The sequence below is a fragment of the Brassica napus genome, chromosome A4 (assembly GCF_020379485.1).
Source record: "Brassica napus cultivar Da-Ae chromosome A4, Da-Ae, whole genome shotgun sequence".
NCBI classification, from domain to species: Eukaryota; Viridiplantae; Streptophyta; class Magnoliopsida; order Brassicales; family Brassicaceae; genus Brassica; species Brassica napus.
In genome coordinates, this window is record NC_063437.1 from 3511202 (window position 1) to 3528738 (window position 17537).

A 17537-nucleotide genomic window follows, 5' to 3' on the forward strand; every position below is an offset into this window, starting at 1 on the left:
GTTGATCTGATAAGGTAATACAAGTGCTTATCAATTTTTGTTTTATATCATTGACTTATCCTCCATTTATTTTAATAGCGAAATTTACGATTATGATACATTCTCAACATATTTTCGAACACTAATTTCTCCTCTCTTTATAGGAACCATGCGGATCACACTGAAACTGTGTTGAAGAGAAGTGTTTTCTTTCGTCTTCGGTACCGCACTGGCTTGGCCGTAATTTTTTGTGACTAAAACCTGATACTTCCGTTCTTTATCTTTATAGTCGATGGCATTGTGTCAACGGGAGCACGTATTTCTATCAATTCCAGATTTTTCTCTATGTATAATCATAGCGAAAACTTTGGCATTGGTAGTAATGCGTGTTCCCGCTCTCACAATCTCAACGATTTAATTGGTAAACGGTAGCCTTACATGTATTATTTTATCTGTATCAGTCTGTAAATGAACACAAATTTGTGACGTTACCAACAAATCTTTAATAAATTTCTGTCGCACTGGATGATGTAATTATATTTTTAAACAGAACTCTTGTTACTAGTAAATATGCAACATTTTAGTAAACATTGTCATATTGTAAGTTACATTGGAAATGACATTACCGGATATCAAAATTTACCGGCCAATATAACATTGTAACCGGTTAACTATTACAATTTCAAATACCGTTTTCAAGCTTTTGTCCTATACTATCTCAGATACGGATGTTCATATTAAAGCGTTAATAAACATATCGTTCCCTTATTATTATTAGGTTTTCTCACTATGTATCTTTCCAATGTAATAGGATTCAGATCTAAATCTTGCTTTGTTTTTTTTTTAAAAAAATTTAAAGCTTCTTATGTTAGAAGTCTATAACTTATATAAACATAGAAATTTCGTTGGTAGAAAACTAACAACATAACCGGATATTCGTTTTTCACTGTCAATATTGTTTGCAACCGGATAGAGACGACCAGTAAAGCAACAAACTTCATAATATAACATTTAATACAAACAAAGATGGGGATTTTTTATTTTAGTTTCATTCTATATACAACCTCGGGCATTAACTTACCCACTCCTCAACCCTTAACTGGTTAATATTATACATTAAGAACTTCTTATTCAATCTGCCCAGTAACAGACCCACCTACTCATGCATACACCTTCATCATCCGAGGTACTCAAATCCCCACCCAACATCACTTGTCTTTGTTATATCGGCATTTTACAAGTAGCTCGGTTGTGACCTAAGCCCTTGCATCTACCACACTTAGTGTTTCTCTTTCCTCCGCCCTGAACAACCCAATTGCTCTGATTTAGCTTAATATGTACGATATAACAACAACATATATAAACATCGTACCTCATATTCCCCACGAGATTGTATCCTGCTTTTTCTGGGCCGTCCGGGGGGCCTTCTGGTTGATGGAGGATGGATTTTGACGACGTTGTCTGAAGCGTCGCTTGCCAGGGTCTCCACATTCTCAATTTCGACAACCGGATTTATGGGGATAGAGTAAGCTTCCCTGTAGTAAGCCAAACTATAATATTCACAAGCCAAAGTTTCTACCGGGACCTTGTACCTTGTCGCTGCAGCGATAGCGTGTGTGCATGGAATCATAAGCGTTTGAAACTCGTAGCATGTGCATGTTTTAGTGTTCAGACTGACATGATACATATCTCCATCTCTTTCCTTAACCTCATACTCTCCGGTCTCGACCAAGCTGACACTAAACCCTCCACTGTTTTCAAAATTAGCCGTCATTATCTCCACGACCCGAGGTGTTAATATGCTGCTTCCTGTTGCCTTTATCTGTCTTCTTAATGAAAACCAGTGCATCAGCTTTGATCTTATGTACTCCACCAGCGACAAAATAGGAAATTCTCTAGCTTCACGGAGAACTGAGTTCCACGTCTCCGCAACGTTACTTGTCATAACGTTGTAGCGGTCCCCTGTGAAATGCGACCTTGCCCAGTGCTCGAACCCAATTCCAATTAGGTAGTCAGCACACGCTGCATTTACCCTTTTTATCTCGGTGAATGTCTTGTAGAACTCCGAAAGACGGTAAGCCCGTGCTGCTTTCCCAACGAGATATCCAAGGTGCTTGTCTTTGAAGTGTGTCCGGATATTCCTCTTTAGGTGGAGGATACAAGCGCAATGCTTTCCAAGAGGATAAACCTGAATACGATCCAAAATGTCTGTTTCAGTTTACAACAAAGTTTGTACTTAAGCCGATTTGTATATATAACCGGTTATATACGTAAACCTTCGTATTTCTAGGTTATTGCGGGTATTACCTTTGCAATTGCGTAGTAAATTGAAGGATGTCTATCAGAAACAAAGACAACCTCCTCCTCATTAGGAATAAACTGTGTAAGGTTTTTCAAAAACCATTCCCAAGCTTTGTCGTTCTCACCATCCACCACTGCTACCGCTATGGGAAACACTTGATAATTACCATCTTGAGCTGATGCTGTCAATAAACATCCGGCATATTTACCTCTCAAATGCGTACCATCCACAATCACCACCTTCCTCATTGACTTGTATCCTTCTACGCAGGCAGACAAAGCAAGGAACAAGTATTTGAATTTGTGGCCTATCCCTTCAGCGTACTCTGTATGCATTGCTGTGATTGTGCCCGGATTTGAATGGATCAGCTTCTCAAGATAAGCAGGTAGGAGGTTGTACGATGCGCCACAAGTTCCTTTAGCATAATCCAAAGCAAACTCACGCGACCTCCAAGCTTTCCAATAGGAAATGTTGACGTCATGGTTACCCCGCATGGCCTGCATGATCTCATTAGGTCTCGGGCCTGCTCCTCGTCCAGCAAACTGTGCTTTCATTATGCCGCCTATAACAGTGTGCGTTGCTTGTGTCTGGTATCCGGATCTGTCATCAACCGAGCAGGTATGCCTGAGTTCCACTGTGCGTATCTCATATAGTTGCGTGTTTTTGAGAAGTGCTGCATATACTCGCCAGTTGCACGTCCTGCTGAAACACCTAAGCACCATTCCCTCTGGACATGATCGGCTATTCCTAAACCTAAACTTGTTCTTAATGGCATACATTGCCATATGCTGCTTGAATTCTTCTCTATTCTTAAACACCATCCCGGCAAATAAGACGTTTGGTTCAGGATTAAGGTTTGAGTCCTTACGGTTTCCTACAATGTGATTTGAGTTGAAGAACCGTTAGGAATTATTGAGTTCTTAAAAAATCATAATTTATCAAACTGGGTCAAAATATATAGATGCAAATATTTAACATTATATATACAGATTCCTAATAGTTCTACATATTTGTTTCTACAAACGACTTTGTTCTTATAAAATTGTAATTTAAAAAATCGAGTCAAAATATTTAGATGCAAATATTTCACATTATATATATTGCTTCCATAACTATACATTCTAAGTTCCGCTGGTTAAAAGCCAGATTACATATTACTTCCAAAAAATTTTCGCCCCCGCCGATTAACCACAACAAACAAACATAACCAAATATTTCACACAAAAAGTTCACGACCCTAGTTCATTTTCTTTAGGGCAAAGGTTCAAACCCACCATTCCCTCCGGCGATTTCAGAGCTTGTATCTTCAATGTCGATGCGAGAAGTGTCATCTTCAACAACGTTGATGACGGGCACCTCGTAAACCATATTCTCTGGCTCAGCCCGACCATATGCAGGTAAAGGGTCCTCGTCGATTATATGCACGTTTGGCATTTCGTTTGTTTCCCTCACACCACACTCCCTTGGTGCCAGACCTACAAACAAATGGAAAAGGACTCGGTTGTGTCATCTATGTTTATTATAAATATCGGGATATTTCTTTATATAACCGTTATTACGGAATAAAGCCGGTAATACATACTATTTGCAAAGTGGTATATATTTTAACAATACATGTTCTTCCAACTATTTACAACCATACTCTTATGCCACAATACCTGCATTTTTGTTAACCGCTGCATCAGATGAAGAGCCTGTTGAAGATCCTTCAATATCAACAATATATGTGGGTCTCGCCGGTGGAGATGCCACCGAAATATTAAGACCTTCGCCGACGCTGTTAACATTGACATTTGCACGGACATTCATACCACTTGAGCTTGGCAAAACGTAACCTTCACCTAGCATGTTTTCCCAGTACCCAGGACCAACTCCAACCTCTCCCCAATTAGGTATATAGGTCTGATGCTCTCTAGGGAAACCATCATCTGCGAATGCCTGACGAAATATACTAGGAGATGGGTTAAGGGGACCCACTGGAGATCCAATCCTAGCGGTCTCTAACCCTGTTCGCACATAGTTTGCAGTTATTAAGTATTCAACTTTATAATACATCCGGTTATAGTGCAGTGATTATTATACTATTTTATCCGGATATAACACATTTAGCATAGCTCTACATACCTTCCATTTCATTACTACGCCCTATATGCTGCTGCGCATTTCCACGTCTTCCAACCTCCGGGACAACCCCATCATCACTCATACTCATATCAACTACCACTTCCTCCGGTGGTGGGTGTGCATTCAAATCGAGGCTTCTACGGGCCTTTTCAACCTCAAAAGATACTCGATATAAGATGACCATCTCATCCTCCCTGAATATCTCTCGCATAACAGTCTCGCTGCATACGAAAGGATCCCTCCCTATAAGTCCTGTATACATATTATAAGCATTAGATTTGCATGTATGCCTAAGTAATTAAATTGAGTATTATATAAACATAGGGGCCTTCGTCATTTTTATATAAACCCCAACTAACCATTGATAGCCGCCAGGTGCTGCTCCTCGCTTACTCCGTGGCCTAGGTAAGACCTCTGTCCGAACCTGAAAGGAGTCCTGCAGAGGAAACCATATCTTGCGACGGCTTCTGCACCGTACGTGACACACAGATTGACTTCACTTGTCCACTCATGGACACTCATCATCATTTCAACGTCACCAGAACATACAATGTTCAATGGAGCGGCTCTAGGGCCGTCAGGCATGAGCATCCATGGCGGAAGCTGATAAGTCAATAACAACGGCGTATGTGGGGTAAGCATAAATTCCTCGCGTACTAGGCCGATCAAGGAATTTATTGGTTCGTTTTGCTTGACAAGAACGTACTGTTCCATATCTCCAGGATCACCGTCGAACCTCCAAAACCCTTCCTCAGATTTTGACCACTCACCTCGTAAAACACGAACAAGACGACCCATCTGCGTAAACGTATAGAGCAAGTACATTTAACAAATCAGGAAACCCACATACTAATATATAACATCAAAGAGTCGAACATTAAATATAGTAGTATATCGTACAATCCTATAATGTTTAATTCGTATGGATTTGTAAAGATGACCTAATATTGTGGTCCCGTTTATAACAAGAAAGGAAATCTACGATTTTATATATAAAACCAGAATTTACCTTTTTGGGTGGTCCCTGTAAGACTTGAGCTTCTGGCTTTCTTTTCGACTTGATCTTCCTTTTCACTTTGGAGCCGGAGTATTTGTTTTTAGGTTGTGATAAATCTTATAGAGGAAGCATGTATTTATAGCGAATTCTCCTCCACATAACCGGAGATACTTACACATATATGTAGAAGGTGAATCCAGATAATATCTTCAGCATTTAATGCGAGCAGGCTAGCTAGTCGTAGTGCTCATCATTTCCTGACAACCTATATACTAATTATATTCCATTTTTAATTTGAAAATCACATCATTATCTCTTCCTAACTATGTTAATTTCCGGTTATGATTTAACTTCTCATTATACAAATCTCTTTCCATTTTAACTTAAGGACTTCATATCTAATTAAGGTAATATACCTGACCCACTTCATATAAACGACCAACATTTTATATAAATCATTAGTCCCCCATTTGATAATCGCTCAATCCGGTTTAAGCTTAATCTGAATTTGCTTTTATAATACAGGTCTATTCTCAATATGTTGCACGTGTCGCAACTGCGGTGATATCTATAAAAAATTTGTTCGGTTCTCATTGCTTATACTCATTATGATTTATATAACACCTCTTCCCTTTAACTCACACATTCACCAATTCCAATTTCCACAACAAATCCAATAGAGATATGTCTTCCAGCCATAGCTCATCGGCGACCAATCGTGCGGCTTTACCGAAGGAAGGCCCTTTTTGTCACTGCAGAAGGCGGACATCGTTGACTAAGGCGTGGACCGACGACAACCCTGGCAGATACTTCTATCGCTGCAAAGCTCATGGGTTTTTGGTTTGGGCTGATATAGATGACCCTTATGGATGGCAACACCGGAGTTTATGAGAAGCTCGTGATGAAATACGTCTCCTCAGATCTGAAATCAGCAGTCTACAAACCACTATTACAAACCACACAAGCCACCCCCAACATACGGATGTAGAAATCGTGTCAAACACACTCCATCCTGAAGTGGTCAAACCTCATATTCATTGTGACCACGGCGATTCCCTCCTACGCTATTTTATTTTTATGACTTGTTTCTTCGTGCTCGTTATTGCTGTAATCGTTACCAGCCTAAAACATTAGTTTTATAAAAATCTTTGGAGTTCAATTATATTATCCTAACTGTGGCACTGCAATGTAATATGAGAAAATTTATGTTACTGGTAGAACGTTTGAAACCGGATAGAAAATTATAAATACAGATGTAATAAATCATTATCGAATAAATATTCCGATTAGATGTCTTTGCAAACTAATTAATTTCGGTCAACTTGTATTATGCCACAAAAGTTTATGTACTTAACACCACAAGATGAAACAAAATATCTCGATTCTTCATGGGCACATACGTTGATTTTTTTACCACCACAAATGTGAAACCAATTTTACACCATAAGAATGTGGCAAAAGTCAACTTCGTTCAGTCTGACACATCTTCCCTGTCACTTGATGTTGCGACACTTCCCTGTTTCACTCTGCACCTACTAACCCTATATTGCTCATGTAATACGGAGGACATAACCGACTTTACCACCACTCCGACGACACGGTTCGCCAATTAATAAAAAATATGCATAAGTACCTAATATCCACCGTTTCCATGTATATTGGGTTATTTAGGCCTTTTTATTTTATGCTTAATGCGATTGTTTAATTTATTTTAATAATATAAAAAAAAAAGAGGATAAACTTTTTTAACAAATATGTATTATTCATAATCATTAATTGTTATATATGTTAATCATATTAGATAGTTCTCTAACTTTTGTTTAATGAAATAGAATATTATTTTGTACATTATTAATTAATTTGATAGTTAGTTTAATAAAAAATATAATATATATTTATATGGACCAATTTATTTGTTTTTAAGATTCTAAGAATCTTTCTGGTGATGACATGTGGCTACGAAAACATATTGTAATGTTTGAGGATTAATATATAATGGATATATAAAAGAAAATTCATCATTACATGCAACAAAATGATTATAGGGAAATTGCCACAAATATCATATTTATATTATCACTTTTCATGTTTATACTAATTATTTTTACCTTCACTTTTATTGAAGGATAAAAGATATTTATACCCCTAGAATTAACTAATCTAGATTTAGGGTTTTGAGTTGGGGGTGAGAGAGGATTTTTTGAATGTGAAATTTAGGATTCTAATAAATATATAAATAAAGACTTAAAAAAATAAAAATTAAAAAAAATAGTTTCAAACATAATTTTCGATTTTCAAAAAGCAATTTTGAAAAAAAAAATTCAAAATTTTTTTATAAAAAGTTCGAATTTGAAAAACTATAATTAGAAAAAAATTTTAAAAAAATATTATTTTTTATTTATTTAAATAATATATATATATAGAGAACAAGAGTATAATAGTCTTTTGCCACTTAATAAAGAAAGTATTTGCGAAAATGTGCATTTAGTGGTAATAAAGATGAATAATTATACCATAAAAGTGATAAACATTAAAATCCCTCATGATTATATGATTTTGCGTTCAGTCAAAAATTCATTCAGTCAAAAATACTTTAACATTTAGATTTTGTGTTTAGTGATTATTGTTCAAAATTTAGTATTTAGGGGGTGAGGTTGGTTTTATAAACATATATAAATAACTCTTAAATATTTATAAATGATATAGGATGTCTAGTTATATTTTCATAATAAAATTAAGATATTTATGAAAGGGGAATTTCATCTTTACCAATTTCATGATACCATTATTCATCTTTACTACCACTAAAGAGATACTTTCAAAAATACATTATTCATTAAATGGCAAAAGACTTTTATATTATTGTTCTCTATATGTATAATAAATAATTATTTAAATAAACAAGTAAAAGAATATAAAAAATAAAGAAAAATAATTTTTTTTATGTTTTCGAATTACACTTTTTCAAATTCAAACTTTTTTATAAATCTTTTTTGTTTTTGAAATTTTTTTTTTCGATTTTTTTTCAAAATTTCTTTTTGAAAATCGAAATTATGTTTGAGACTATTTTTAAAAATTTTATATTTTTAAGTATTTATTTATATATTTATTAGAATCATATATTTCACATTCCAAAATTATATCTCACCCCTCAACTCTATACCCTAAATATATATTAGTTAATCCTAAAAGTATAAATGTCTTTTACCTTTCATTAAATATAAGGGTAAAAGTGGTTAGTGTAAACATGAAAAGTGATATTATGAATATGGTATTTGTGGCAATTTTCCTTTATGAAAATGATTATCAATTTAAAATTAGTTTTAAAAATATATTAATTTGATATAAAGTTAGAATTCCCCAAGAACCAAGAGAAATAGAACATCTCATGGCTTTTTCAATTTCTACTGTTTTCATTAATACATATTAAAAATATTATTTACTTATACTATATAAAAGATATTTACTTAGAATAATTTATATTTTCATGTTATGTTTAAAAAAATATACTTTAGCATCTAGCATTTTAATTAATGCATAATTTTATAAGTAAATATATTGTTATGTTTAAGTAATTTAAAAATACTGCAAAATATTTGTATCAATAGTTGTAAACAGAAATATTATCTTCCAATATATTTTGAGTCTAGAGTATTTTAAAATTTTATTTTTGTTCAAAATAAGTTATTTACAAAATTAAGTATTTATATATAAGATACTATAGAATAACGAAAATTAATGAAATAATTCTGTTACCACTCTTTTTTTTTTTTTTTTTTCTTTGGCATCTATATTCTATTATGACTTTTGTACTACATGATTGGTTAGTGCTCGAAAAAAAAAAAAAGATTGGTTCGTGCTCGAAATTTGGGATTTTGAAGGAAAGAGGTTTGAGTTAATTCCAAATCTGAATCTGTAAAAAACTCTTTACCTTTCACTGGGGTATGTAGTAGAAGCCCTCACTACTCGAGATTCCAGCTCTCGCTTCTTCTTCTGCCTGCATCGTTAGGGTTTCCAACAAAATCGAAAATCCTTACTCTATCTAATAGATGGAGGGCAGACGGATTACAGCTAGCCCTAGGCCTTGCAGCGGCGGAAGAAGAGTCGTCGCGAAGAAGAGACCTCGTCCCGATGGCTTCGTCAACAGTGTCAAAAAGCTCCAACGAAGAGAAATCTCGTCTCGTAAAGATCGAGCTTTCTCCATCAGCACTGCCCAGGAGCGATTCCGCAACATGCGTCTCGTGGTAACTCTAGATTATATGAACTTGATTCAGTACTAAAGTAAGCTCCTTTCGTTGAATTGATTTGGGTTTTTTCAGGAGCAATACGATACTCATGATCCCAAGGGACATTGTTTAGTTGCGTTACCGTTTTTGATGAAGAGAACTAAAGTTATTGAGATAGTTGCTGCGAGGGACATTGTCTTTGCGCTTGCTCACTCTGGTGTCTGTGCAGCTTTCAGTAGAGGTATAGTTTGCCATAAGTTCGACTTGCTTAAATCTTTTAGCTTTGAGAGGCTTTACATTTTGGATTCTTGCAGAGACGAATAGGAGGATATGCTTTTTGAATGTAAGTCCAGATGAAGTCATTAGGAGCTTGTTCTACAACAAGAACAATGATTCCCTCATCACTGTTTCTGTTTATGCTTCTGACAATTTCAGCTCTTTGAAATGCAGATCCACTAGAATTGAGTATGTTTGTCTCTCCCTTATCGGTTCTTATCTTACTGGGTTGTGCGAAATAATGAGCCTTTTCTGGTTGTTTTTTCAACTATTAGGTATATTCTGAGAGGTCAGCCAGATGCAGGGTTTGCCCTTTTTGAGTCTGAATCGTTAAAGTGGCCTGGTTTTGTAGAGTTTGATGACGTTAATGGAAAGGTGCTTACGTATTCTGCACAGGACAGGTTAATTTCTGGCCTTCACTATCCAATTTTTTTGTGACTACAAGTTTCTTCTGAGATTTATAGCTGTTTGTGCAGTGTGTACAAGGTTTTTGATCTGAAAAACTATACCATGCTGTATTCGATATCAGATAAACATGTCCAAGAAATTAAAATAAGGTAACCTTTTCTCCATTGGTGTTTAGCCCCTTTTTGTGTTGACTTAGTTATGTGAACTTTTAATTACTCAAGTTTTTTCCTGAAACAGTCCAGGGATAATGTTATTGATCTTCAAGAGAGCTACAAGTCACGTTCCTTTGAAGATTCTTTCTATAGAAGACGGCACAGTTCTCAAGTCCTTCAATCATTTGCTTCACCGGAACAAGAAAGTTGATTTCATTGAACAATTCAACGAGAAACTTCTCGTTAAGCAAGAGAATGAGAATCTCCAAATACTCGACGTAAGTCAGCTTCAAATCAATCTCTTAGTTTCTATCTTGCATGTCGTTAACAAAGGTTTGTCTCTGATTTGCAATACGCAGGTCAGAACCGCTGAACAAATGGAAGTTAGCAGAGCAGAGTTCATGACACCGTCTGCGTTCATATTTCTTTACGAGAACCAGCTGTTTCTAACATTCAGGAACCGGAACGTGTCCGTGTGGAACTTTCGTGGAGAGCTGGTGACTTCCTTTGAGGACCATCTTCTATGGCATCCGGACTGCAACACAAACAACATCTACATAACAAGTGATCAAGATCTGATCATCTCGTATTGCAAAGCTGATACTGAAGATCAATGGATAGAAGGAAATGGTAAACACAATACTAAGCTCATCTTAAAACAAGTTAACCCTTTAAACTAACATCTCTCATATTAATGGTGCAGCGGGATCAATTAATATCAGCAATATATTGACTGGGAAGTGCTTAGCTAAGATAACATCAAGCAGTGGACCTCCAAAAGAAGATGAGAGCAGCAGTAGTAGTAGTAGTTTGGGGACCAACTCAAAGCAGAGGAGAAACGCTGTGGCTGAAGCTTTGGAAGACATAACGGCTCTATTCTATGACGAAGAACGCAATGAGATATACACTGGAAACAGACACGGTTTTGTTCATGTGTGGTCCAACTGATCTCACATCACGTCATCATCGTTGGCTACTTCTACTGTACTACTTGGTTTCTTCAATTGTGTGTAGTACTCAAATCTTTTAACTTAGTGTCTTTTGAGCAGCTTGTTGTGAATCTACTTTGGGCATGCGTTTGTGTGTTGTGTAACACTAGTATCATCGTACGTAACATTTGGGGTTTGATAATTTTATTAGAGACCCTTTATTTCACTTAAAAGAAACCCTACATCTTAGCAATTCCTCTCTTTCTACGCTTACGGTCATGTTGACATCTTAAGAAAGTTGAGCACAAAGTTTTTTTATAGAGACGACATAAAGAAGCAATCTTTTGGGAATCTTACCATTGTTACCAAACCATTGTGTTTTACATTGACTGAGAAAACAAATCTCTAATTCAAACATGGCACTGATGTGTCGGAAAGCAACAGAAATCAAATGTTTAGATTCACCAAGATGATGATAACAAGTTTTATCAATTAACTCGTCAACTCAAAGATAAGTCGTATTCTTGTATGGAAGTATGAAGCTTCAGAACTGGGACTTGTCAAGGCTGTCAAAGTATGGGTGATCAAGTGCTGTCTTTGCTGCAATTCTTTCAGCAGGATTGTACTTGAGCATTTTCTGCATTTGTTTAAAACATGGATCGCTCAATAAGATGGATAAAAAGAGACTTAACAAAGAGTCTCAGCCTAAGAAGAGGAAGCAATTTCGCAACATTATTCATATTCTCGGTTCATGAGGCAGTCAGTTAACTTACCGTGAGAAGATCAACTCCTTGAGGCGAAAGAGATGGAACAGCACGTGCTAAGTCTTGCGGCTCCCACTTTGGGTAGACATGCCAGTCACGCAGAGATGAAACACCCGGCCATTGCTGCTCTGTTGGTGTTCCTAGCAATCTTCAAGAACCAAAAAACCATTTGTAAGATACTAATCTTAATACAAGAATAGTCATAACATACAATGCCGAATCCAAAAGACCTTCATTTCAGCAAAAACATTCAAGAGTCAAACACTACGATAAAGGAAAAATGGACTACAACGGGTCTATTGATTTCGACTTGTATCTAGCAGTCTCCATGAACCAAGAAAACCATTTTTAAGATACTAATCTCTATACACGAATAGTCATAAGATTTAATACCAAATCCAAAAAAAAAGAACCTCCATTCAGCAAACAAACATTCAAGAATAAGACAGACCATTATGATCGATGAAACTGGACTACAAAGGGTCTATTGATTTCAATTGGTAGCTAGCTATATCATTCATTGATATACACAGACAGTATCAATACTGAAAACATACCTGAAGATACATATCTCTATGCAAGAATATTCATGTGTTACAATGCCAAATCCAAAAGAACTTCAGTTCACCAAAAAAAACTCAATACTGAATCATTACGATCAAGGGGAGTTGGACTATAAAGGGTCTACTGATTTCAAGTAGTAGCTATATATATTATTCAAGGATGCATAGAAAGTAAACAACTTTGAGAAAACCAAAAGGACCAATGGAAGTTGCAAATCTCTGTACAAGAATGGTCATAAGATACAATGCCGAATAAAGAGCTTCATTTCAGCAAAAAGCGTTTAAGAGTGAATCCTTATGATCGAAGAAAACTGGACTACAAAGGGTCTATTGATTTCAGTTCAACTCAACAAAAAGCATTCAAGAGTGAATCATTATGATGAAGAAGAACTGAACTACAAAGGGTCTACTCGATTTCAATTCAATCCACCCAAAAAATACTCGAGAGTGAATCATTATGATTAAGAAAAATTGGACTATAAAGGGTCTAACTCGATTTTAATTCAATTCAGAAAAAAACAGTCAAGAATGAATCATTATGATCAAGAAAAACTGGACTGTAAAAGGTCTATTGATTTCAATTCAATTCAACAAAAGCATTCAATAGTGAATCATTATGATCAAAGAAAACTGGACTACAAAGGGTCTACTCGATTTCAGTTCAAATCAGCAAAAACATTCAAGAGTGAATCACTATGATCAAGAAAAACGGGACTGTAAAGGCTCTACTCGATTTCAGTTAGTAGGTAGCTATATCATTCACTGATGCACACAAAGTAACAATCTTTCAAAAGAACCAATGGATGTTAACATTCAAAGGAGAGGCAAACATACTTGAAGATATGAAGCAGTTGCTGATACTCGGAATCACCAGGGAAAAGAGCTTGCCTCCTAACCATCTCAGCTGTTCCAAATCCAAACAAACATTAAACACAAAACCACATCCCATAGAGTCAAATCCAAAACAATCAATTCAAGACTACTAAGTACTAACCAAAGATGCAACCAACAGACCACATATCAACAGCAGTAGAGTAATGAGTCGAGCCAAGAAGAACCTCCGGAGCTCTATACCACAGCGTAACAATCTCATGCGTATAAGACTTAAGCGGCACCGTGAACGTCCTCCCAAGCCCCAAATCGGCGATCTTAAGCAACTCCTTATCCTTCAGCAGAAGCAGATTCTGCGGCTTCAAATCGCGGTGAAGCACGCCGTGGCTGTGGCAATGCGCGACGCCTTTGCAGAGCTGGAACATGAGCTTCTGGATCAGAGGATCGCCGAGGGGCCTAGGGTTGGCGGATTTGCGGAAGGAATCGACGAATTTCTTGAGGTCGGTGTCGAGGTACTCGAAGACGAGGTAGAGGTTGGACTTCGCGGGGGGCTTGAGGACGTGCTCGACGCAGAGGAGGCGGACGATGTAAAGGGAGGTGGAGAGCATCTGGAGGAGGGAGATCTCGCGGAGGGCGGTGGGGGGGATGCCTTCCTCGTCGATCTCGAGGCGCGTTTTCTTGAGCGCGACGAGCTTTCCGGTGGATTTCTCGACGGCTTTGTAGACTTTGCCGTAGGTGCCTTCGCCGACTTTCTCAAGCTTCTCGTACTTCTCCATTGTTGGTGATCGAGAGATGGTTGAGGAAGGGTTTCTCTCTGTATTAATGGAGAGAGAGACGCTCCTTTTGGATGAGAGATGATGCCACGTCGGATTGTTTTCCCGCTCCTGGTGAATTTTGAATTCTCTCAATCGATGCTTCTTCATACGTGTAGGGGTGTCAAAATGGGTCAAATTGGTCAACCCAACCCATAACCCAAATGGGTCAACCCAATCCATAACTCAAATAGGTTTACTGTTAATGGGTTATGGATTAACCCAATCCATTCAATAAATAGGTTGGGTTGACCCATGACCCATTAAATTAAATAGGTTAGATGGGTTAATGGCTGACCCATCAATCCAACATCTATATAATGCGTTTTTGTGGGAAAATGCGTTTTTGCAGGAAAAAGCGTTTTTTGCGGAAAACGCATTTTTGCAGAAAAATGCGTTTTTGTGGGAAAATGCGTTTTTGTAGGAAAACGCGTTTTGCGGGAAAACGCATTTTTGCGGGAAATTGCGTTTTTGCGGTTTTGGTGGAAAATGCGTTTTTGCGGAAAAATGAGTTTTTGCGGTTTTGGCGGAAAATGCGTTTTTTGCGGTTTTGGCGGAAAAATGCGTTTTTTGCGGTTTTGGCAGGAAAACGTGTTTTGCGGTTTTGGCAGGAAAACGCGTTTTTGCAGTTTTAGCGAAAAAACGTATTTTCACGGTTTTAGCGGAAAAAACTTATTTTTGCAGGTTTTGGCGGGAAACGCATTTTACCACCGAATAAATGATTGAACTTTTGAAAAACTCATGATTTTCCAATTCTATCAAACTTTAGAATTGAGTGGTTTATTATACATGTGACAAATGACTTTACTTTGTGCATTTTATAGATATTTTTATTTTATTTTATTATTATATTTTATACATAAATTATTGGAAATTCTCCAGATAGACCTTAATTTTTTTTTTAAATCACAAATATAACTTATAATAATAAAAATAAGTTGACAAAAAAAATAATCAAAATAATCATTAGAAGATAAATAAATCATTTATATATATTAATAGAGAAACATTTAAAAAGTTATAACATATAGTTTGTATTAATTAAAAAAATGTGTCATGCTGACTTGTCGTGTAATTAGAATATTAATTTTTTTTATGTGGCGATTTGAGAATCAATTGAGAATTTTGTTATTTCAAAAATAAATTGTTAGAAAATGTTATATTATATAGTATGTCTATTATGGACCTTCCATTTATCAAATTGAAACTATTATATATTATTTCTTTAAATAAAACCTACAAAATTACCAAATATGATTAAAATATATACGGCAATTAATGATTTTAAATAATAAAGATTTGCTAACATTCCGTATACTTTCTATCATTTTTGTTTAATTATTTATTATTAAAGTAAACTATACAATTACATTAATCATATAATAAAAATTTAGATTTTTTTGTTGTATATGTTGTATTTTGAATTTTTTTAAAACGAGTATAAATTATTAAAGTTGTTAAAAGTCTCATATCAACTTTTGTGATCAATGTTTAAATTTTTTTCTATAATAAGATACAATGATTATAAAATTATATGAATAAATAATTTTATTTTAATAGGTGTTTGTGTTGATATATATATATATATATACACATATTTCATATCGTTTAAATTAAACTATACATCATATGAAAATACATACTTATATTTTGATATCTGCGTTGAACATATATTGAAAAGTTGATATTTTTATCTTAAAATTTTCATTTTTTAAATGATTATAAATTATTGAAACCACTAAACATTCCACATTAAAAAAAATCGTTGGTGTAAAATTTTGTTACACAAATATACAAATAATCATAAAAACATATGAGTAGAAACTTCATTTAATAAATATTCAAATTAAAAGTATACTATATATCTATGTTAATATCATTTAAATTTAATTATATATCGTATACGATAGATTAGATTGATTGTTTTGATTTACTTACCCTAAAATGATTGTGAATAAACAAAAACGGTCATTTGATTTATATGTGCACGCCAATTTATTACATAATAGTAACTGATTTCTTAGTTATTATATAATTATTATTTTATTATTTCATAATATGAAGAAAAACATAAAATAAGTAATAAATATAAAATATTTATTCTGCACAAGTCGGAGATCTTAACCTAATTATGTATCTTTTTAATAATTTTAAATCTTAAATATTTCCTAAATTTCAGGCCAAAATAAAATAATGAAATGAGAATAAACTCAAAAATCAATATTTATATCGAGCAATAACCAAATGAAAAAAACGACACAAAATAAGAAAAATATTGAATATATATAGGATTGGCACGTGAACATAAACTTCCATAACCATAATTAACTTTTAAATTGCTAAATCATGATATAAAACCGAGCTGACATAGTTTCATCAGTAAACAAATTATGTAATTAACAAAAAAGTTTATAAAAAATTGTTTAAGGGTCAAAAATATTAATTTGATCAAGAATATAAATTTTATTTCTCCATACAATATTTTTTAAATAATTTTCATATAAATTCACCATGCGCAAAGCGCAGGTCTTATCCTAGTATATATTTATATCTTAGTGTTCACTATTTTTTTAAACGTTGGTTTATTAGAATATTACAATTATGAGAAATATTACATAGACGATTCGGCAACCGACAATACTACATGCCTTATGAGGATCTACATCTAAATGCATCACCAGAACCGTCCTATAAAGATTCACACCTAACCGGGGTTTACTTGCACCATGTTGAAGATCCATTGTTAGCTTTTCATTCGTAGCTTGCATAATTGTTTACTAAATCGCTTTCTTCAGGAATTGAAATCTGGACCTACGTACAAGTGTAAAAGCATTAATGATCATTTAGTCAAACCACTGGACTAATGGGGCTTCCACTAGTGTTCACTACTTAGGATTTAAATCTAAGGGGGTGGTTTTAAAGGTGGGGTTAGAATTTAAAAATAAATATATACTAAAAATTTTAAAAATAGTTCTAATAAGAATTTTCGGATTTCGAAATAAAATCCACAAAACTAAAATATTTCAGAAATAAAGAAACAATACATGTAGATCTTTTGTGTTATGATTTGATTTCAGAGGTTTTGGGAGAGCTTTGGTTTGTGGACTGGATTGTGAAAGAGCATGTTTCGAGAGCTTTTTAAAGAGGATCATCAATATCAGAGGCTATACCATT

The 17537-nt window shown here is 34.9% G+C and overlaps 4 protein-coding genes across 4 annotated transcripts; 1 reads left to right on the forward strand and 3 right to left on the reverse strand.

Annotated features, from left to right (window-relative positions):
- Positions 1-1200: 1200 nt before the first annotated feature.
- LOC106447977 lies at positions 1201-4336 on the reverse strand. The gene is made up of 5 exons (XM_048778908.1): positions 3940-4336; positions 3556-3756; positions 2287-3155; positions 1352-2167; positions 1201-1281 (listed from the first exon to the last, which is right to left on the reverse strand). The coding sequence occupies exons 1-5, from the start codon at positions 4334-4336 to the stop codon at positions 1201-1203; spliced, it is 2364 nt and encodes a 787-aa protein (XP_048634865.1).
- On the reverse strand, positions 3450-6018 carry LOC111215335. Its single transcript, XM_048777981.1, has 2 exons — positions 4765-6018; positions 3450-4657 (listed from the first exon to the last, which is right to left on the reverse strand). Exons 1-2 carry the CDS (start codon positions 5228-5230, stop codon positions 4398-4400), a joined length of 726 nt encoding a protein of 241 aa, XP_048633938.1. The 5' UTR covers positions 5231-6018; the 3' UTR covers positions 3450-4397.
- A 3215-nt stretch (positions 6019-9233) lies between these two features.
- LOC106445456 lies at positions 9234-11646 on the forward strand. The gene is made up of 8 exons (XM_013887021.3): positions 9234-9646; positions 9722-9869; positions 9943-10093; positions 10180-10305; positions 10381-10461; positions 10550-10742; positions 10824-11094; positions 11168-11646. Exons 1-8 carry the CDS (start codon positions 9452-9454, stop codon positions 11410-11412), a joined length of 1410 nt encoding a protein of 469 aa, XP_013742475.1. The 5' UTR covers positions 9234-9451; the 3' UTR covers positions 11413-11646.
- Positions 11647-11722: 76 nt separating this feature from the next.
- LOC106445457 (cyclin-dependent kinase B1-1) lies at positions 11723-14424 on the reverse strand. The gene is made up of 4 exons (XM_013887023.3): positions 13715-14424; positions 13555-13624; positions 12167-12305; positions 11723-12030 (listed from the first exon to the last, which is right to left on the reverse strand). The coding sequence occupies exons 1-4, from the start codon at positions 14325-14327 to the stop codon at positions 11938-11940; spliced, it is 915 nt and encodes a 304-aa protein (XP_013742477.2). The 5' UTR covers positions 14328-14424; the 3' UTR covers positions 11723-11937.
- Between the last annotated feature and the right edge of the window lie 3113 nt (positions 14425-17537).